Below are 19,132 nucleotides of genomic sequence, written 5' to 3' on the forward strand. Positions count from 1 at the left end.
CTTATGGACACCACCCAACTGGCCAATATGGACAAGGCCAGTATTCTGGGCCACAAGCCACTGCATCCTCACAGGATGAAGTCCCATTGCCCCAACAAAGGCCCCCTGACCAGGACCCGGAGCTGCCACCATCTCCCCCGCCAACTTACAGGGATCTGTAATGTGTTTTTGTGTTTGCTTCTTACTCATTATGTTTGTGAGCTGCCTACCATGTTTGTTATTTTTTGGGGCAACAGTTCCACTTTGTTGTGTTTTCTTGTTTAAAAATACCATACCAAAAGAAAATATAACATATGACAAAAATATGTTATCAAGGAAAACAAAAAAGGCTTGGTATTTAAGTAAAATTTGATGAAAAAAGCCAATTGATGTTTGTGCCCAAATCATTATTGCATCACACACATATTCCAGAAACATAAACATATGGTCATTAAGGAAACACAACACACACAGTACTGTTTCAGGGGCTGAAAATAGTATATTTGGAAAAGCAATCAAGAAAATAAGGAACTCACAACTGAGAAACAGCATAATCTTGCCAGGGAGTAGAACCCTGAGGAGACACAAAATAATTTGTCAAAACATCCCTAACTTTGATGCCAGAAAGGGGACGGCGCGGAGGAGGGCCATGTGGTGTTGGCCTAATTCCACTACGCAACATGTGTTCATCATTACCATCTGAGAAGCAATCATGTATGCGGGTATAGTTGTGCAAAATTACTGATGCTTTGATAACTTAATAGACTGTAGCCTCACTGAGCTGGATGGCAGTCTGTAGGACACGCCATTTGGCCACCAGAATACCAAAGGCGCACTCCACCAGTCTCCGCGCCCTAGAAAGGCGCAAACTAAATATCCTCCGACGGTGGTCAAGGTTGCGCCGGGGATAAGGCCTCATCACGTGTCTGGTCAGTTGGAACGCCTCATCACCAACCAAAAAAAAAGGCATTGCTTCTGCAGTGGAGCCTGGGAGTTGTTGTGGGGGTGGGAGATGTAACTGGTTCTCACGTAGCCGCCGACCCATTATAGACGAATTGAAGACCCTAGAGTCTCCAGTTCGGCCATAGGCCCCAATGTCTACAATTATAAACCTGTAGTTACTGTCAACTACAGCTAACAGAACTACAGAGAAAAACTGCTTATAGTTGTAGAATTGGGAGCCAGAGTTCGGCGGCTTACGTACCCTGATATGTTTCCCATCCACCGCTCCAATGCAGTTTGGGAAGTCACAATTCACCTGAAAACCACGGGCTATTTTGAGCCAATCAGCCTCTTTGGGCTCAGTCATCACAAGGTCCTTGAGTCTCTCCCATTTTTGCCGACAGGTTAAACGCACAATGCCTGAAATTGTTGATTGGCCAATCAAAAACTCCAGGTGGAGGCCCACAAAGGACAATCCAGTGGACAGGAATCTGAAAGAGAAACCCCAAACAAAATTAGGTAGGTTTCAAGAGTGCACACAAAACATGAATGAGCACAATCATATTTGCTTTTTAAAAAACACCCCAAAAAAGCAGGAAAAATACAAAGTTCCAAAGGGTGCATAACTATTATCTTTTCGGAACTTGATCACATCTACTTGTGACATAATGTACACATATTATGGTCTAAAAAAAATGAAACTAACCCATAAAATAAAAAAGAACAGCAACATACAGTATGTGAAGATGTAGAATACATACCGTAATGTAAGGAGAAGACGGTCCTCGGCGGAGATGGCTTTGCGCATCCTTGTGTCCTGAAATGTTATTCCTGGGCGTAATATCTCCAACAATCTGTCAAATGTTTGGATTGTCATGCGACAGTAGAGATAGAACTTATCAGGATTTTCACGCAGAGCTGTATATAGCCGATGAAAATGGCCTTTAGGGAGGCGTTGGGTCAACAGAGGATGCACCCACATTCTTCTGCTCCTCCTTCGCGGATCCACAATCACAGGGTATGGGTGGCCAAACCGACGCGACAAGACCCAGTTAAACAAAACCCGCTGCGTTGGGGTGAACTGCAGGTGGTCAGACATGGTCCAAATGTTAACACTACACTCCAACAGATGTCAAACCACAAAATGACCATATGGGAGGGAGCCACCTGTTGTAGGGGCCTTAAATAGGATTGATGAGGGTAATTGCAATCAAGTTCAGCTTCCAAAACCGTTAAATGTCCATTTTGTCAGGTTGCGTGAAAAAAACGCATTACGGTGGCCATGCGGATTACATACGCAACATTACCTGCGCAAAATACGCGACCACACCTTGCCTACGGAGTTCTTACGGATCACCGTATTTCGAAGCTGGAGGCGTATTACGGCCGTAAAAAACGGACCGTATTTTTATACGCTGAGTGTGAGGCCGGCCTAAGTGTTTGTAATCAACACCTTTTTTTTTTTTGTAAGGTCCAAATCAAATAATATATCACTCTGCTGCACACTTTACCTTTCAGCAAACCACTGTAACCAGGTGTAACCCTTCACTCACAAGGGACCCCAGACAACATAGTAATAGCCATATCAAAAGTAAGTACATTGATATTCCAGTTTCAGTTTAGCGCGGTGGTTAATAGTATTATTAATCAACTGGTTTAATTTTTAACAGAGTTTTGCACAGAACCTGTTTTAACCACCTGCAGCTTCCGTGGCTTCCTACCTCATCCTTCCAGGTGAATAAGCGCCAGTGTATATACGTTTTTATTCTTGTAAACATTCTTGTGGTGGGAGGGAATGAGAAGTTTAGGATTCACACACACACAGCAGCAGAAGCAAAGAGAGAAGGGGGGGTCAGAGCCCACAGCGTGCGTGATAACAGGGAAAATGAAAAATCCTACTCCATTTTATATACACCCCCATAGACAGACCCTGTAGTAAAAGGCAGTACCCCTATAGGCAGACCCTGTAGTATAAAGCAGCACCCCTATAGGCAGACCCTGTAGTATAAGGCCGCACCCCCATAGGCAGATCCTGTAGTATAAGGCACCCCATAGGCAGACCCTGTAGTATAAAGCAGCACCCCTATGGGCAGACCCTGTAGTATAAAGCAGCACCCCTATAAGCAGACCCTGTAGCATTAGTCAGCACCCCCATAGGCAGACTTTGTAGTATAAGGCAGCACCCCTATAGGAAGACACTGTAATATAAGGCAACATCCCATAGGCTTACGCTGTAATATAAGGCAGCACCCCTATAGGCAGACCCTGTAGTATATAGCAGCACTTCTATAGGCAGACCCTGTAGTATAAAGCAGCACCCCTATAGGCAGATCCTGTAGTATAAGGCAGCACCCCTATAGGCAGACCCTGTAGTATAAGGCAGCACCCCATAGGCAGACCCTGCAGTATATAGCAGCACCCCTATAAGCAGACCCTGTAGTATAAGGCAACATCCCCATAGACCTACCCTGTTGTAAAAGGCAGCACCCCGATAGGCAGACCCTGTAGTATAAAGCAGCACCCCATAGGCAGACCCTGTAGTATTTAGCAGCACCCCTATAGGCAGACCCTGAAGTATAAGGCAACACCCCCATAGACAGACCCTGTAGTAAAAGGCAGTACCCCGATAGGCAGACTGTAGTATAAAGTAGCACCTCATAGGCAGACCCTGTAGTATATAGCAACACCCCTATAGGCAGACCCTGTAGTATAAGGCAAGACCCCCATAGACAGGCCTAATAAGAAAAAGGCAGCACCCCGATAGGCAGACCCTGTAGTATAAAGCAGCATCCCATAGGCAGACCCTGTAGTATATAGCAGCACCCCTATAGGCAGACCCTGTAGTATAAGGCAACACCCCATAGGCAGACCCTGTAGTGTAAGGCAGGACCCCATAGGCAGACCCTGTAGTATATAGCAGCACCCCTATAGGCAGACCCTGTAGTATAAGGCAACACCCCATAGGCAGACCCTGTAGTAAAAGGCAGGACCCCTATAGGTAGACCCTGTAGTATAAAGCACCACCCCTATAGGCAGACCCTGTAGTGTAAGGCAGCACCCCTATAGGCAGACCATGTAGCATAAGGCACCCCATAGGCAGACCCTGTAGTGTAAAGCAGCACTCCTATAGGCAGACCATGTAGTGTAAGGCAGCACCTCTATTGGAAGACCCTATAGTATAAAGCAGCACCCCTATGGGCAGACCCTGTAGTATAAGGCAGCACCCCTATAGGCAGACCCTGTAGTATAAGGCAGCACCCCCATAGGCAGACTCTGTAGCATAAGGCAGCACCCCCATAGGCAGACTGTAGTATGAGGCAGCACCCCTATAGGCAGACCCTGTAATATAAGGCAGCACCCCATAGGCAGACCCTGTAATATAAAACAGCACCCCAATAGGCAGACCCTGTAATATAAGGCAGCACCTCTATAGGCAGACCATGTAGTATATAGCAGCACTCCTATAGGCAGACTCTGTAGTATAAGGCAGCACCCCTATAGGCAGATCCTGTAGTATAAGGCAGCACCCATATAGGTAGACCCTGTAGTATAAAGCAGCACCCCTATAGGCAGACCCTGTAGTATAAGGCAGCCCCCATAAAAAATAAATACTCACCTCTCTTCTTCCTGGGTCCTCCCCAGCTCTGAGCGCCCGCTCATCTCCAGACAGCGGGCGCCGGTTAGTGACATCATTGTGCCCGCTGTCAGTGTCGGCGATGCCAGACGCTGACAGGGGATGATGGGAGAAGGAGCGTAGCGCTCTTTCTCCCATCAATGCGGTCAGCTGCATTGGCTAAATGCCGGTACAGCTGACCTTGCGATGATGGGCGGGGGGCCCACTCCTGGCACCGAGGCCCCCCCCCCACCTGCTCAGGGGCTCCATAGTGGCCAGGCGGCAGAGCAGGGAGATCGATTCTCCCTGCTCTGCCGCAGAATGTAACTGTAGCGTAGCTCCGGGTGGACCCTCTCAGAACGAGGGGCCCTGGGCGACCACCCCCTCTGCCCCCCCCAGTAGCTATGCTACTGCGAGCAAGCCAAAATCCTTCTGGGAAAGCATCTTGTAGACAGATGACACCAAGATAGAGATTTTAGGTAAAACACACCAGTATACTGTTTACCGAAAGCGGAATGAAGCCTACAAAGAAAAGAACTGAGTATCTACAGTTAAATATGGTGGAGGTTCAAAGATGTTTTGGGTTTATCTTGCTGCCTCTGGCACTGTGTGCTCTCATTGTGTGCAAGTTATCATGAAATCTGAAGAATACCAAAGGATTTTTTGGTTGCAATGTAGTGCCCTGTGTCAGAAAGGTGGTTTTGCGTCCTAGGCCGTGGGTCTTTCAGCAGGACAATGACCCCAAACACACTACAAAAAACACCTAAGAATGATTGGAAACAAAGTGCTGGAGAGTTCTGAAGTCGCCAGCAATGAGTCTGGAACTAAATCCCATTGAACACCTGTGGAGAGATATTAAAATTGATGTTTGAAAAAGGTGCCTTCAAATATGAGAGACCTGGAGCAGTATGCAAAAGAATAGTGGTTCAAAATTCCAGTTCAGAGGTGTAAGAAGCTTGCTGATGATTATAGGAAGTGATTGCTTGCGGTTATTTATTCCAAAGGGTTTGCAACCAGATATTAAGTTGAGGGTGCCTACAATTTTGTCTGTCCCATTTTGGGGGTTTTGAGTGAAATTTTGTCTAATTTGCCTTGTTTTCTCTGTTTTTTATGTTGTTCCCATACAAAGAGAAATAAACATTTGTATAACAAAACATCTGTAATTGTCATAATTTTCTGGGAGAAATAGATAGATAGATAGATAGATAGATAGATAGATAGATAGATAGATAGATAGATAGACAGATAGATAGACAAACCTTCTGTGCGAGATTGGTGAAGTCTTGTCCAGCAAGACTGACTATGTCCCCAAGTCGGAATATTGGACACAATGGAGATTTCTTTGGGTGATATCGGCAGTTCAGACTTGCAGGCAGGTTTCCTCTAGTTAAATAATAAAGACTTAATTAGTGAAGACTATGTACGTACTAAATGTTTATAAACACGTCATGCCGATATTCTAAGAAGGTGAACAGCCATTGCCTGGTCACAGTGAAAGAATCAGGATGAGACATGAAAATCAGTAGTTATTGCCTACTAATTGGCTTCTATTAGGCTTGCAATCTTCATAATATTTATGCTATACAAATTCCTCTTCTCCTTTAAAAACAAACCTTTCTGCAAAAATTGAGGTGTATATTACAATATATAACACTTGTACTGTTCACAGCACTGCCAGAAAGTGTATGTTTTAGTATACCATGGTCTTGTGTAGAGTGACCACTGTGTAGGGAGGTAGACAAAGACGTCATTGTAAGAAGGAGTTAATGTGAATAGTGTTATATGATAATGTGCTACGTTATATGTTTGATAATGAGTGTTGCCTTTTATCCTTATGGCCGGTTTGGGTCTTGGTTCTGCTGGAGGCTCTGCCTCATGACCGTTCCCAGAGATTGGGGAGGTCTGTCCAGTAGGGGAACCATTGCAAAGGATAGGGATATAGTTTTTATCACACAAGTTAACCTTGTGATGTTAATCTTGTGATTAGCTCACTAGTTGGGAGGGGTTAGATCAGATAAGAAGGGAAGCACTTCTAGCTTTAGTCAGTGTGTGAGTGGAGTGCAAAGGAAGTGCTAGATAGTGACATATTTAGAATTGAGAGTCCTCAGTGGTTGATACCTTTTAATGGCTAACTGAAAAGATGGTAACAAATTGCAAGCTTTCGAGACTACATACGTCTCTTCATCAGGCAAAGACTAAAACAAATTCTGAAGAATCACATATTTATGCACAACATAGTATAGAAGAAAGAAAAAAAAAGGGAGAGGAGGAAAAAAACCATGGATAAGCCAGGTGACATGAAGCAGAATTACCATGGGTGATAAACAGTTACGTCCATAAATATTGGGCCAATTCTAGATAGTGACAGCATTCTACAGGTTCTAAGAAAGGGGATGCAGCAGAGGCAAAAGGGTCCTGTGAGTGAAAGTCTCCAAACAGTATGAGGACACATCTTAAGCTTTGTGAGGACAGCGGGCAGTCTTGGGCCTTGGGCCCGGAAGAGGTATGGATTGTCATATATCTGGCTCCCCTGTGAGGGAGATGTTGGCCAGGCTCAGTAAAAGAAAATGCAAGGATTGAGAACCGCTTTGTTCAAAAAGCATCTGCCCATAGAACTCTTCCCACATTGGGGGCTTGAGACTTTTATGCTGAATGGATTACTAATTTTAAAAAATGTTCCTAATAGAATTTGAAAGCTTTTAACAGACTGCCTGAGCTCAATTACCTATTGGATTCAGTGAAAGAGAAGGATGGTGGGCCTCAAGGAAGCAATTATGCAAGATAGATGGTCCCTGGTACTAACAGGAGCTGTTGAGGTGGGGGCAGGTCGGGCAGAAGAACTGATAGTACACTGAACAAAGGGAACATCATCTGGCGGGAATTCTGTCTCAATGTGTGCCGCAACCGCATGTATCTGAATTGCACAGTAAAGCTGAACCTGTTGAACCAGAACTAAGGTCTGCTGTCATGTCTGTAGCTGTATCCAGTCCCATGGATGGGGAGGTAACAAGGACTCCCGAACAACAAGTGATTAAAGAAAGCACCCCATAGCAGGTCACACTCAACTCTGATTCCTCTTTAGAAGAGGGGTTTCATGGCAAAGAGAACTCATTTCCGGCCCACCGCAACTGGCCCTGTGCTCCCTTCAACTGCACATTTGATTTTATGGACACATGTATATATGGGGGTGTGGTTACCAAAAATTATACTCCACATTCATCCTTTAATTTCACCACGCTGCCCAGTGCCAAATGGTAAAAAGACACTGTCTCCATGGAGTTTTCTGAGGAATAGGAAGTTTTTGTTTTTGTGCCTGTAGGCCATTGTAAGCCAAAATCAGGAGTGGGAGAGAAAAGCAGAAGTGGGGAACGTGTTAAAGCGTCTGACTCTTAAGGTGCACTAATATGTAAGCAATAGAAAATCTTGGGTCTTAGACTAGAAGTTGGGTTTTTACATCTCAAGCACTCCAAGCTATTCCTAGTCAAAAACTTAAACATCTATTTTGGAGTTGAAAACATATAAACTGCAAGAAGTAAAGGCATTCTTTATGATTAGTACAATATTATCTGTTTCATGATAACTAGTTAACTACCCTTTTCTAATTTTAATTTAAATGTGTAAAAAATTCTGTATTGTATTACTGTCTTGCAGTCCAAATTTTTGTCCTATACTAAGTAAAGCTACTTCGAAAATCACAAATTCTGAACAAATAAGGAGCCACAACACTGCTTAACAGGTATATGGATATGTCATAAACATCTGACAGAGTAGGGTTCCACCCACATCTACCATAAGAACAGAGCCCTGTTGGAGAGTTGGAGCCAGTGGAGAGGAAGCCACACATTTGTACGGGAAGTTCAAAACTCCTGAGCGCACATGCTCAGCAATGTTCAGAACTATCATAAAAAGGAACCAACAAACCAACTGGGAAACGATGTGGATGCCAGTGGGAATTGTAACGTTGCTAGGTTTCGTAGTTTGGTTGCACTCTTCATTCATTATGTGATTCCATAATCCAAAACTTAGAGTACAGGAGATCTTACTGTATAATTGTGGATGCACATAGTCTATGGAATAATGTAGCCATTAGAGTTGGTGCAAATCGAGTTGCAGGACCAAGTCCAACAGCCATATCAGTAATCTCTGGACACTGGATGGGAGTCCAAGAACCACATTATTCCTTCCAGCATTTGTGGCTCTTCTTTTGATTAGAAGGCCTGACGCCACGTCATATGTGTGTCATACTACGACGATCATGTTGCACCAAGTTCGCTAATCAAAAGAAGAGCCACAGATGCTGGAAGGAAGGACACGGTTCTAAGGGCTCCAGTCCAGCGGTCTGAGATCACTGAATTTGTCCTGTGATTCCATTCACACCAACTCTATTAGCTATACCGTGCAATCTAGTAATATTACATATCCCACCACTGCGATCAATATTTTTCTTAAGTTCGGAAATAATGCTAGTAAACCTAATTTGTAATGGTGGTTAAATAAATTTGATTGCAGCTATATAATTACAGAGTAAACAATCCCTAGAAGGTTACTTACCTCTCAAAGTTAAAAATTGGGAACCTCACACTATTTTTCACAAAAATAGTGAAGTTTTCAGCTTCGTTCAAGATAGGCCTTAAGGAAAAAAAATGACAGTAATGAAAAACATAGAGAAACCAATGTGAAACTTTAATGCAACCTCCATCCGCATTCAGGGACAGACTGGCTTTAGGATCATGCAATCTTTTTGGCTCCACAGCTGGCCAAAGTAGCCTGGACACCTGAAGCTTGCACACCCCATCCCCTCCTTGCCTTAAGAAATGAAAATTGGTTTGCCAGTGTTACTTGTACACTTTTTCACTGAATTATGTCAGCACCATAAGGTACATTACAAAGGAGTAGAGTCCTCAATAAAAGGTATGTATTCCAACACCATCCAGCCTAAACCCCATTCTGTCCCCATACAATGGCACCTTGGTCACTCTGTGTGCCTTTGTATAGTGCCGAAGTTTCATACAATGGAGCCCTGATCACTCTTTGTGACACTCTATAGTGCTGAAGCTTCATACAACAGAGCTCTGGTAATTCTGTGTGCCACTGTATAGTTCTGGAGCTCCATACAATGGAGCCCTGGTCACTCTGTGTGCCACTGTGCTGAAGCTTTATACAATGGTACCCTGGTCACTCTGTATACCACCGTGCTAAAGCGTTATACAATGATGCCTTGGTCACTTTGTGTACCACTGTGCTGAAACTTTATACAATGGAGCCCTGGTCACTCTGTGTGCCACTGTGCTGAAGCTTTATACAATGGTGCCCTGGTCACTCTGTGTGCCACTGTGCTGAAGCTTTATACAATGGTGCCCTGGTCACTCTGTGTACCACCGTGCTGAAGCGCTATACAATGATGCTTTGGTCACTCTGTGTACCACTGTGCTGAAACTTTATACAATGGTGCCCTGGTCACGCTGTATACCACCGTGCTGAAGAGTTATACAATGATGCCTTGGTCACTCTGTGTACCACCATGCTGAAGCTTTATACAATGGTGTCCTGGTCACTCTGTTTACAACTGTGCTGAAGCTTTATACAATGGTGCACTTGAGTCGCCTGCCAGGGCCGTGGGGTACTCGGCATAGGGTCTGGTCAGCTCACAGAGGTGTAATAATTATAGGGGATAACTCAGGAGACTCTTTGCTCGGAACAAGACAACTACAGGACACAGTTTTATAAGTGGTAAAGTCTATATTATCACACGGTGATTCAAACAGGTGCAGAGAGAAACTCAAGTCCACAACACTTGGTGTTGGTCTATAGGAAACTTCAGAGGAAAATGCAATCAAGCAGAAAGTCTATGAAGCACAGTTATTCTTGAGGATACGTGACACGAATAAATCCTTGTCTTAGTCCAAACACAGATAGATAAGCTTATAAGGCAGTTCAAATCATATCTTAGCTCAACCAGGGAGGCCTGGTTATTAGTCTCAGGTTTTTGCAGAGCAGAAACAGCTTACATGTCCAGCAAATGCAGATGGAAGTAAACACGAGCAGCAGATGAAGGAGGATTACTGGAAACTGGTTGTGTGCAGCAGGAACTCAGAGCAGAGTAGCAGGATCACCACACAGGTTCACAGGAGCAGGTATATAGCCAGGGAGTAATCAGAGGTCAGGAGCTGGATGCAAGGCAGAATACTCTAGCACAGACTGAAGGCTGGGGTGGAGTTTTATAGCAGGAAGACACAGTGCACATGAGACCAAAGACGCCATCTTGGAAAAGGGCAGTAATGCCAAAAGGTAAAAAATGTTTAGAGTCCTGACATTACTCCCTCCTTAGAAGCAGCCTCAGGACGATCCTGGACCTGGTTTCTCTGGGAATCTCTGATGAAAACGAGAAATCCTATGTTGGGCATTGATGTTTTCCACAGGTTCCCAAGAGACTTCCACAGGGGAATATCCCTGCCATCTTATCAGATATTGGAGCCGATTCCTGCGAATCCTGGAATCAATAATTTCCTCCACCACAAATTGTTCTTGCCCATCAATCACCACAGGCTGCGGAGGTGGCACAACACGTCCCTGGAAGGTATTAGGAGATACAGGCTTTAGTAAAGATACATGAAAAACTGGGTGTACCTTCATAGTCCTAGGCTGCTTCAGCCGGCAGGCCACAGAGCTCACAATACCGTTGATCTTGAAAGGGCCAATGAATCTCTGTCCAAGTTTTTGTGAAGGAACGTTTAACTTCAGATTCTTAGTTGCTAACCACACGGAATCTCTTACCTTGAACATGGGTGCAAATTTACGGAATCAGCCGATCTCTTATAACGTTCTTGAGCTGTGGTCAGGGATTCCTTCAGAACCTCCAGATTTTGTCTCATCGCAGTCAGCCTTTCCTCCACTGCCGGAACTGGAGAATTAATTGGAGACCTAGGTAAGACACACGGATGATTGGCAAAGAAAGGTGTAAATTTAGTGGAGGCGCTCTGAGAATTGTTATATGAAAATTTGGCTAATGGCAGCAACTCCAACCAATCATCCTGGAGATGGCTAACATAGCATCTTAGATATTGTTCCAGCGTCTGGTTGGTACGCTCAGTCTGACCATTTGTCTGTGGATGGTAAGCGGAAGAGAGGCAGACATTAATATTGAGTGCAGAGCAAAACCCCTTCCAGAATCTTGAAGTGAACTGCACTCCACGGTCAGAGATGATCTCATCTGGAACCCCATGCAACCGAAAGACATTCTGTATAACCAAGTTCACTGTATCTTTAGCTGAGGGGAGGCCAGTGCACGGAACAAAATGAGCAGCTTTAGTCAGGCGATCAACTACCACCATGATTGTATTCATGCCCCCCGATGTAGGCAGCTCCACAATAAAGTCCATTGATATAGACCCCCAAGGGCGGGACAGAACAAGTAATGGTTGTAGAAGACCCGTAGGTGCCACATGAGGAGTCTTGAAATGAGCACATACCTCGCAAGAGAGAACATAGTCCTTGGTATCCTTCAGGCAAGTTGGCCATGTGTCTTCTGTACCCCCCTGTGACCAGCCAACTTGGAGTCATGTACCAACTTGAGGATCTGCAGACGGACGACCTCAGGGACGTAGATACGTCGATCTCTGAACCACATGCCACCCTTAAAGACAAGATTAATATCCACAGGTGGATTGGCCAGAAATACATCACCGTCATAGGCCTCCCTGCACTCCTTCCACAAGTCCTGATCGTGGATAACTCCAATGAAATTGGCATCAGATAGAATGGTCTTGGATGGGCTCCAGGTACGGAATCTGCAGCATGGATTCGGGATAAAGCATCAGCCTTCCCATTACGAGAACCTGGAAGGTACGAGATAACAAAGTTAAATTGATTTAAAAATAATTTCCAAAGAGCCAGACGAGAAGAAAGACATCTAGCGGATCTAAGGAACTCTAAATTGCGATGGTCAGTTAGCACTATGATCTGTTGTGCAGCTCCTTGCAGATGATGCCTCCATTCTTTGAAAGCCGCAATAATAGCCAGCAATTCCTTGTCTCCCACGTCGTAATTCTTCTGTGCTGAGGTTAGTCTACGGGAAAAGAAAGCACAAGGATGTAGCAGACCCTTCTCTCCAGTTCTTTGGGAGAGAATAGCCCCCAAAGCATTATCAGAAGCGTCCACCTCCACAATGAAAGAAAGTGTTGGATCTGGGTGTATCAACAGCGGTGCTGATGTGAAACAGATCTTAAGCCGATCAAAAGCTTCTTGAGCCTGTGATGACCACTTAAAGGGCTTTTCTTTCTTTGTCAAGGAAGTAATGGGACGGACAATATCAGAAAAATTTCGAATGAAGCGTCTGTAGAAATTTGCAAAACCAATAAAACGTTGGACCTCCTTAACATTCTTGGGTACCGGCCAGTCAAGGATAGCCTGAATCTTACCAGATTCCATGTTCAGCCCCTGGGGAGAGATGATATAACCTAAGAACTGTATCTCAGAACGATGGAACTCGCATTTCTCCAGCTTAATATACAGATGGTTCTCTTTCAGACGTCTTAAAACAGTTTTGACAGGTTCTTCATGTTCCTGTAGAGAGTCAGAAAAGATTAGTATATCGTCCAAATAGATCACTACAAACTGGTCCAACAAATCTCTGAAAATGTCATTAGCAAGGTGTTGAAATGTTGCAGGGGCGTTACAAAGCCCGAAGGGCCTCACAAGAGATTCAAAGTGTCCATACCGGCATCTAAATGCTGTCTTCCACTCATCCCCTGGACGAATACGCACCAAATTATAAGCCCCACGAAGATCCAGTTTAGAGAACACCTTAGCATGGCGGACTCTTTCCAGTAATTCGGGAATCAAAGGCAAAGGGTAACGGTTTCATACGGTTATCTTATTAAGTTTTCGATAGTCAACACAGGGTCTCAGGGTCCCATCCTTCTTCTTTACAAAAAAGATAGGTGCCCCTGCTGGTGAGGAAGAAGGACGTATGAAGCCTTTGGCCAGATTTTCATCAATATACTCCTTTAAGGCTTGAAGCTCAGGTGCCACCAAAGGGTATATGTTACCAAAAGGAATAGCTGCCCCAGGAAGCAACTCAATGGGACAGTCATAATGCCTGTGTGGAGGAAGCTGATCTGCATTCTTCTTGTCACAGATGTCAGAGAACTCTTTATATGCTGGAGGTAAAGAAAATACCTGTACATGTGGTTCTGTAGCCGTGGACTCAGGGACAGCTTCTGTTAACACTGAGTTGCTCCTTGTTGGAAAGATAATCTCCTTGGTCTCCTAGTTGATAATTGGCGTCTGAGAACGCAACCAAGGAATGCCTAAAATCACAGGAAAATGAGGAGAAGATATTAGCAAGAAATAAAGTTGCTCCTGATGATTAGGCTCCAACAAAATTTCAAGGAGTACGGTCTCCTGATCCACAGGCCCAGAGATTAAAGGTGACCCATCCACTGTTTCCATGGTAATTGGAGAGGCTCTTTGCTGAATTTCAATACCATGTTCCTTGGCAAATGCGATATCCATGAAATTGCCACCTGCACCTGAGTCAATCATAGCTGCACTGGAAATCCACTGTCCTGAACACAGGATCTTAATAGAGAGAGAACAGTGAGAGTTCTTCTCCTTCAGCTCCTTGGGGGGTGAAGTCATAGAAAGTGAATGGAATACAGCGTTTAAAGGCAGGCTACATTCAGAGATGTCAGATTTATCATCACAGTTGTCATACTCCCCTACTGCTGCTAGCACCTTGTTAGGCCGTCTAGGACACTTAGGACAATTGATCAAGAAGTGGTCAGACTGGCCGCAGTAGGAACATAGACTTTCACGAAGGCGATGATCCCGGCGCTCATTGATCTCGCGCCTCTGAACGGAATCAATTTGCATGGGCACCTCCTCCACCTCCCGAGAGGTTTTACTTGCAGGCTCTTTGGAAGGAAGGGAAAAGTTAGAAATACGGTTATATGCAGCAAATTTCTCCTGCCTACGCTCAGTAAGGCGAATGTCTATGCGCACACAATGCTGTATAAATGTCTCTAGCTCTTGTGGTGACTCAGAGCCAGCTAGTTCATCTTTTATAATATTAGACAGACCCCTTTTAAAAATAGGCAATTGTGCATAACTGTCCCAATTGGTATCTACCGCTAATCTCCTGAATTCAGTGGCATACTCAATAACATAATGTTTAGCCTGGCGTAAAGACAACAAAGCAGCTTCAGCGGTTGCACGGCGATTAGGGTCATCAATAGTGTTGAGCGATACCTTCCGATATTTGAAAGTATCGATATCGGATTGGATCGGCCGATATCCAAAAAATATCGGATATCGCCGATACCGATACCAATACAAGTCAATGGGACACAAATATCGGAAGTGATCCTGGATGGTTCCCAGGGTCTGAAGGAGAGGAAACTCTCCTTCAGGCCCTGGGATCCATATTCATGTAAAAAATAAAGAATAAAAATAAAAAATATGGATATACTCACCCTCGGACGGCCCCTGGCTGTCACCGCTGCAAGCGTCTGCCTCCGTTCCTAAGAATGCAGAGTGGAGGACCTTCGATGACGTCGCGGCTTGTGATTGGTCACGTGACCGCTCATGTGACCACTCACGCGACCAATCACAAGCCGCGACGTCATCGCAGGTCCTACACTCACTGCATTCTTAGTAACGGAGGCTGCCGGTTGCACGGCTGAGGTCCGGGTCCGTCGGAGGGGTGAGTATATCCATATTTTTTATTTTTATTCTTTATTTTTTACATGAATATGGATCCCAGGGCCTGAAGGAGAGTCTCCTCTCCTCCAGACCCTGGGAACCATACGCACCGCACATGCCTGGGAACTTATAGGAACTTCCGATTCCAATTTCAAATATCACAAAAATATCGGAACTCGGTATCGGAATTCCGATACAGCGAATATCGGCCGATACCCGATATTTGCAGTATCGGAATGCTCAACACTAGTCATCAAACATTAATACCATAGCGGCCAAGAAATCATCCAAGTTATTTAACCGTGGGTCACGAGACTCAATCATCGGATTCGCCCAGGTGAGTGCTCGTGAGGTCAGTAGCATTATTACACACAATACTTTGGATCTACGAGTAGGAAAACGGTCAGCATGCACATCAAATTATAGCATACATTGATTCACAAAGCCACGAAATTTGTCGCGATCACCATTAAATCTGAATGGGGGCAACTTAGGTGGGCTAGCTGGTGGCGGTTGCCCAGAGGGTAAAGTCACTTGTGCAGCTATTTGCGTGCTTATGTCCTGAAAAGCCTGTCCATACTGGGACTCTATGCCAGCAAGTTTGTTTTCCTGGGCTGCCATGCGGTTGCTTAAGTCCTGCAAAGTTTGTCCAAACACTTGTTGATTGTGTTCAAAGCTTCCAAACTTTTTTTGCAGACCTTCCACATCTTTCTGCAGTGATCTAATTATGGAAAACTCCTGCTCTAATCTGCTTTCTGCAGTCATTGTTCCAGCAGTCTCCTTTTTTTATGGCTAGAGTATCCTATAATAATTATAGGGGATAACTCAGGAGACTCTTTGCGTGGAACAAGACAACTACAGGACACAGTTTTATAAGTGGTAAAGTCTATATTATCACACGGTGATTCAAACAGGTGCAGAGAGAAACTCAAGTCCACAACACTTGGTGTTGGTCTATAGGAAACTTCAGAGGAAAATGCAATCAAGCAGAAAGTCTATGAAGCACAGTTATTCTTGAGGATACTTGACACGAATAAATCCTTGTCTTAGTCCAAACACAGATAGATAAGCTTATAAGGCAGTTCAAATCATATCTTAGCTCAACCAGGGAGGCCTGGTTAATAGTCTCAGGTTTTTGCAGAGCAGAAACAGCTTACATGTCCAGCAAATGCATATGGAAGTAAACACGAGCAGCAGATGAAGGAGGATTACTGGAAACTGGTTGTGTGCAGCACTCAGAGCAGAGTAGCAGGATCACCACAAAGGTTCACAGGAGCAGGTATATAGCCAGGGAGTAATCAGAGGTCAGGAGCTGGATGCAAGGCAGAATACTCTAGCACAGACTGAAGGCTGGGGTGGAGTTTTATAGCAGGAAGACACAGTGCACATGAGATCAAAGACGCCATCTTGGAAAAGGGCAGTAATGCACAAAAGGTAAAAAATGTTCAGAGTCCTGACAAGGGGAATGTCACGGTGGCGGCGATCCGGTCCATTGCTCTTGGCACGCATGTTAAAGGGAAAGTCTTTTAAAGGGGTTTGGTGAATAAAGTTTGCTCGTGACGTCACCTGTGGTGTTTGGTCAGTAGGGACCGACGCTGCTAAAAGAGGTCCTCTGGGGTGATGGTATGGCAGCTAGATGGTATAACTTCCCACAGGTGAAGTAGGTCCCCAGGGCTCCCGTGTGTAGGTGGAAATGGTGGACGGTGCAGTAAAGAACGAAGACACAGGTTTGCAGTCTTTACCTGGTTTACTGTAGCTTCAGGCAACCGCAGTCCAGTGTTGTGAATTCCGCTCTTGGGCTCCCTCCGGTGGTTGTAAGTAGCACTTTTGTGAATTCTGCTCTTGGGCTCCCTCCTGTGGTTTTGAGTGGTATAGCTGCTTCTTGGATTTAGCATCAGCAGCTGCTTTCACTGATCGTCTTTCTGGCTCGGCTATTTTAGTCTGGCCTTATCCCTCAATCAATGCCAGTTGCCAATTGTTCCTGCTTGGAGTCACTGCTCTTTTGGATTTCCCTGACACTCTGTCCAGTTCAGCAAAGATAAGTCCTTGCTTGTCCTTTTGCAGTCCACTTGTTGTGGACTTTATTGTTCAGCACATTCTATGTTTTGCTCATTTGTTCAGCTTATCAGTATGGATCTATTCAGCTAAGCTGGAAGCTCTGGGCTGCAGATTTTGCCCTCCACACCTTTAGTCAGGTGTGGAGATTTTTTGCATATCTCTGCGGTGGACTTTTTCTAGTTTTTATTACTGACCGCACAGTGTTCTTTCCTGTACTATCTATCTAGCTAGAAGTGGCCTCCTTTGCTAAATCTTGTTTCATACTACGTATGTAATTTCCTTCTCCTCTCACAGTCAATATTTGTGGGGGCTGTCCTATCCTTTGGGGATTTTCTCTGAGGCAAGATAGCTTTCCTCTTTCTACCTTTAGGGGTAGCTAGTTCTCCGGCTGTGACGAGGTGTCCAGGGAGTGACAGGAACATCCCACGGCTACTGCTAGTGTAGTGTTAAGATCAGGATCTGCGGTCTGTATAGTTACCACCTGCTCAGAGCTAGTCGCATGTCGCTCCTAAATTACCAGTCCATAACAGTGCAACTGGCCAAAAATGAGTTGAATGCATCTCAAAATAAGGAAAAGAAAAAGAGTTCTGAGCCATTTTTTTTTTCTTTAGTCTGTTTTGTCTTTTTCCTTCCTCTTAATCTCTGGGTGGATTTGGGCGCGGACATGGATGTTCAGGGTTTGTTTTCTCGTGTGGATCAGCTTGCTGCAAGAGTACAGACTATCCAAGATTATGTTGTTCAGACTCCAGCCTTAGAGCCTAGAATTCCTACTCCAGATTTGTTTTACGGGGATAGATCTAAAGTTTTGGAACTTTAAAAATAACTGCAAATTGTTTTTTGCTCTAAAACCCCGTTCCTCTGGTGACCCCACTCAGCAAGTTAAAATAGTTATTTCTCTGCTGCGTGGTGACCCTCAGGACTGGGCATTCTCCCTTGAGTCAGGGAATCCGGCATTGCTTAATGTAGATGCATTTTTTAAATCGCTCGGATTATTGTATGATGAACCTAACTCTGTGGATCATGCGGAAAAAACCTTGTTGGCCCTGTGCCAGGGTCAGGAAGCGGCAGAATTATACTGCCAGAAATTTAGAAAATGGTCTGTGCTCACTAAATGGAATGAGGACGCTCTGGCAGCAATTTTCAGAAAGGGTCTTTCTGAAGCCCTTAAAGATGTTATGGTGGGGTTCCCCATGCCTGTTGGCCTGAGCGAATCTATGTCTCTAGCCATTCAGATTGATCGGCGCCTGCGCGAGCGCAAAGTGGTGCACCATATGGCAGCATCCTCTGAACAGAGTCCTGAGCCTATGCAATGTGATAGGATTCTGACTAAAGCGGAACAGAGGGGATACAGACATCAGAATGGGCTATGTTTTTACTGTGGTGATTCAGCTCATACTATCTCTGATTGCCCTAAGCGTATTAAGAGGGTCGCTAGATCTGTTACCATTAGTACTGTACAGCCTAAGTTTCTCCTGTCTGTGACCCTGATTTGCTCATTGTCATCTTTCTCTGTCATGGCATTTGTGGATTCAGGCGCTGCCCTGAACTTAATGGACTTAGAATTCGCCAGGCGCTGTGGTTTTTCTTTGCAGCCTTTGCAGAGCCCTATTCCTTTGAGGGGTATTGATGCTACACCGTTGGCCAAGAATAAACCTCAGTATTGGACTCAGCTGACTATGTGCATGGCTCCAGCACATCAGGAAGATTGTCGTTTTCTGGTGTTGCATAATTTACATGATGTTGTTGTACTGGGTTTTCCATGGTTACAAGTACACAATCCAGTGTTGGATTGGAAATCGATGTCTGTGACTAGTTGGGGTTGTCAAGGGGTACATAGTG

At 44.8% G+C, this 19,132-nt stretch overlaps 1 protein-coding gene across 1 annotated transcript in view; it reads right to left on the minus strand.

The window, feature by feature from the left end:
• Positions 1–19,132, minus strand: part of P2RX3 (purinergic receptor P2X 3) — a 154,427-nt gene that overhangs the window by 47,701 nt on the left and 87,594 nt on the right. Inside the window, exons 6-7 of the mRNA XM_077251172.1 lie at positions 9,086–9,163; positions 5,794–5,917 (exon numbers count right to left, since the gene is read on the minus strand). Of these exons, the coding sequence (XP_077107287.1) occupies positions 5,794–5,917; positions 9,086–9,163 (202 nt within the window). The remainder of the gene's footprint in view (positions 1–5,793; positions 5,918–9,085; positions 9,164–19,132) is intronic.

This window comes from Ranitomeya variabilis, chromosome 4, assembly GCF_051348905.1.
Source record: "Ranitomeya variabilis isolate aRanVar5 chromosome 4, aRanVar5.hap1, whole genome shotgun sequence".
In the NCBI taxonomy this organism is placed as follows: Eukaryota; Metazoa; Chordata; class Amphibia; order Anura; family Dendrobatidae; genus Ranitomeya; species Ranitomeya variabilis.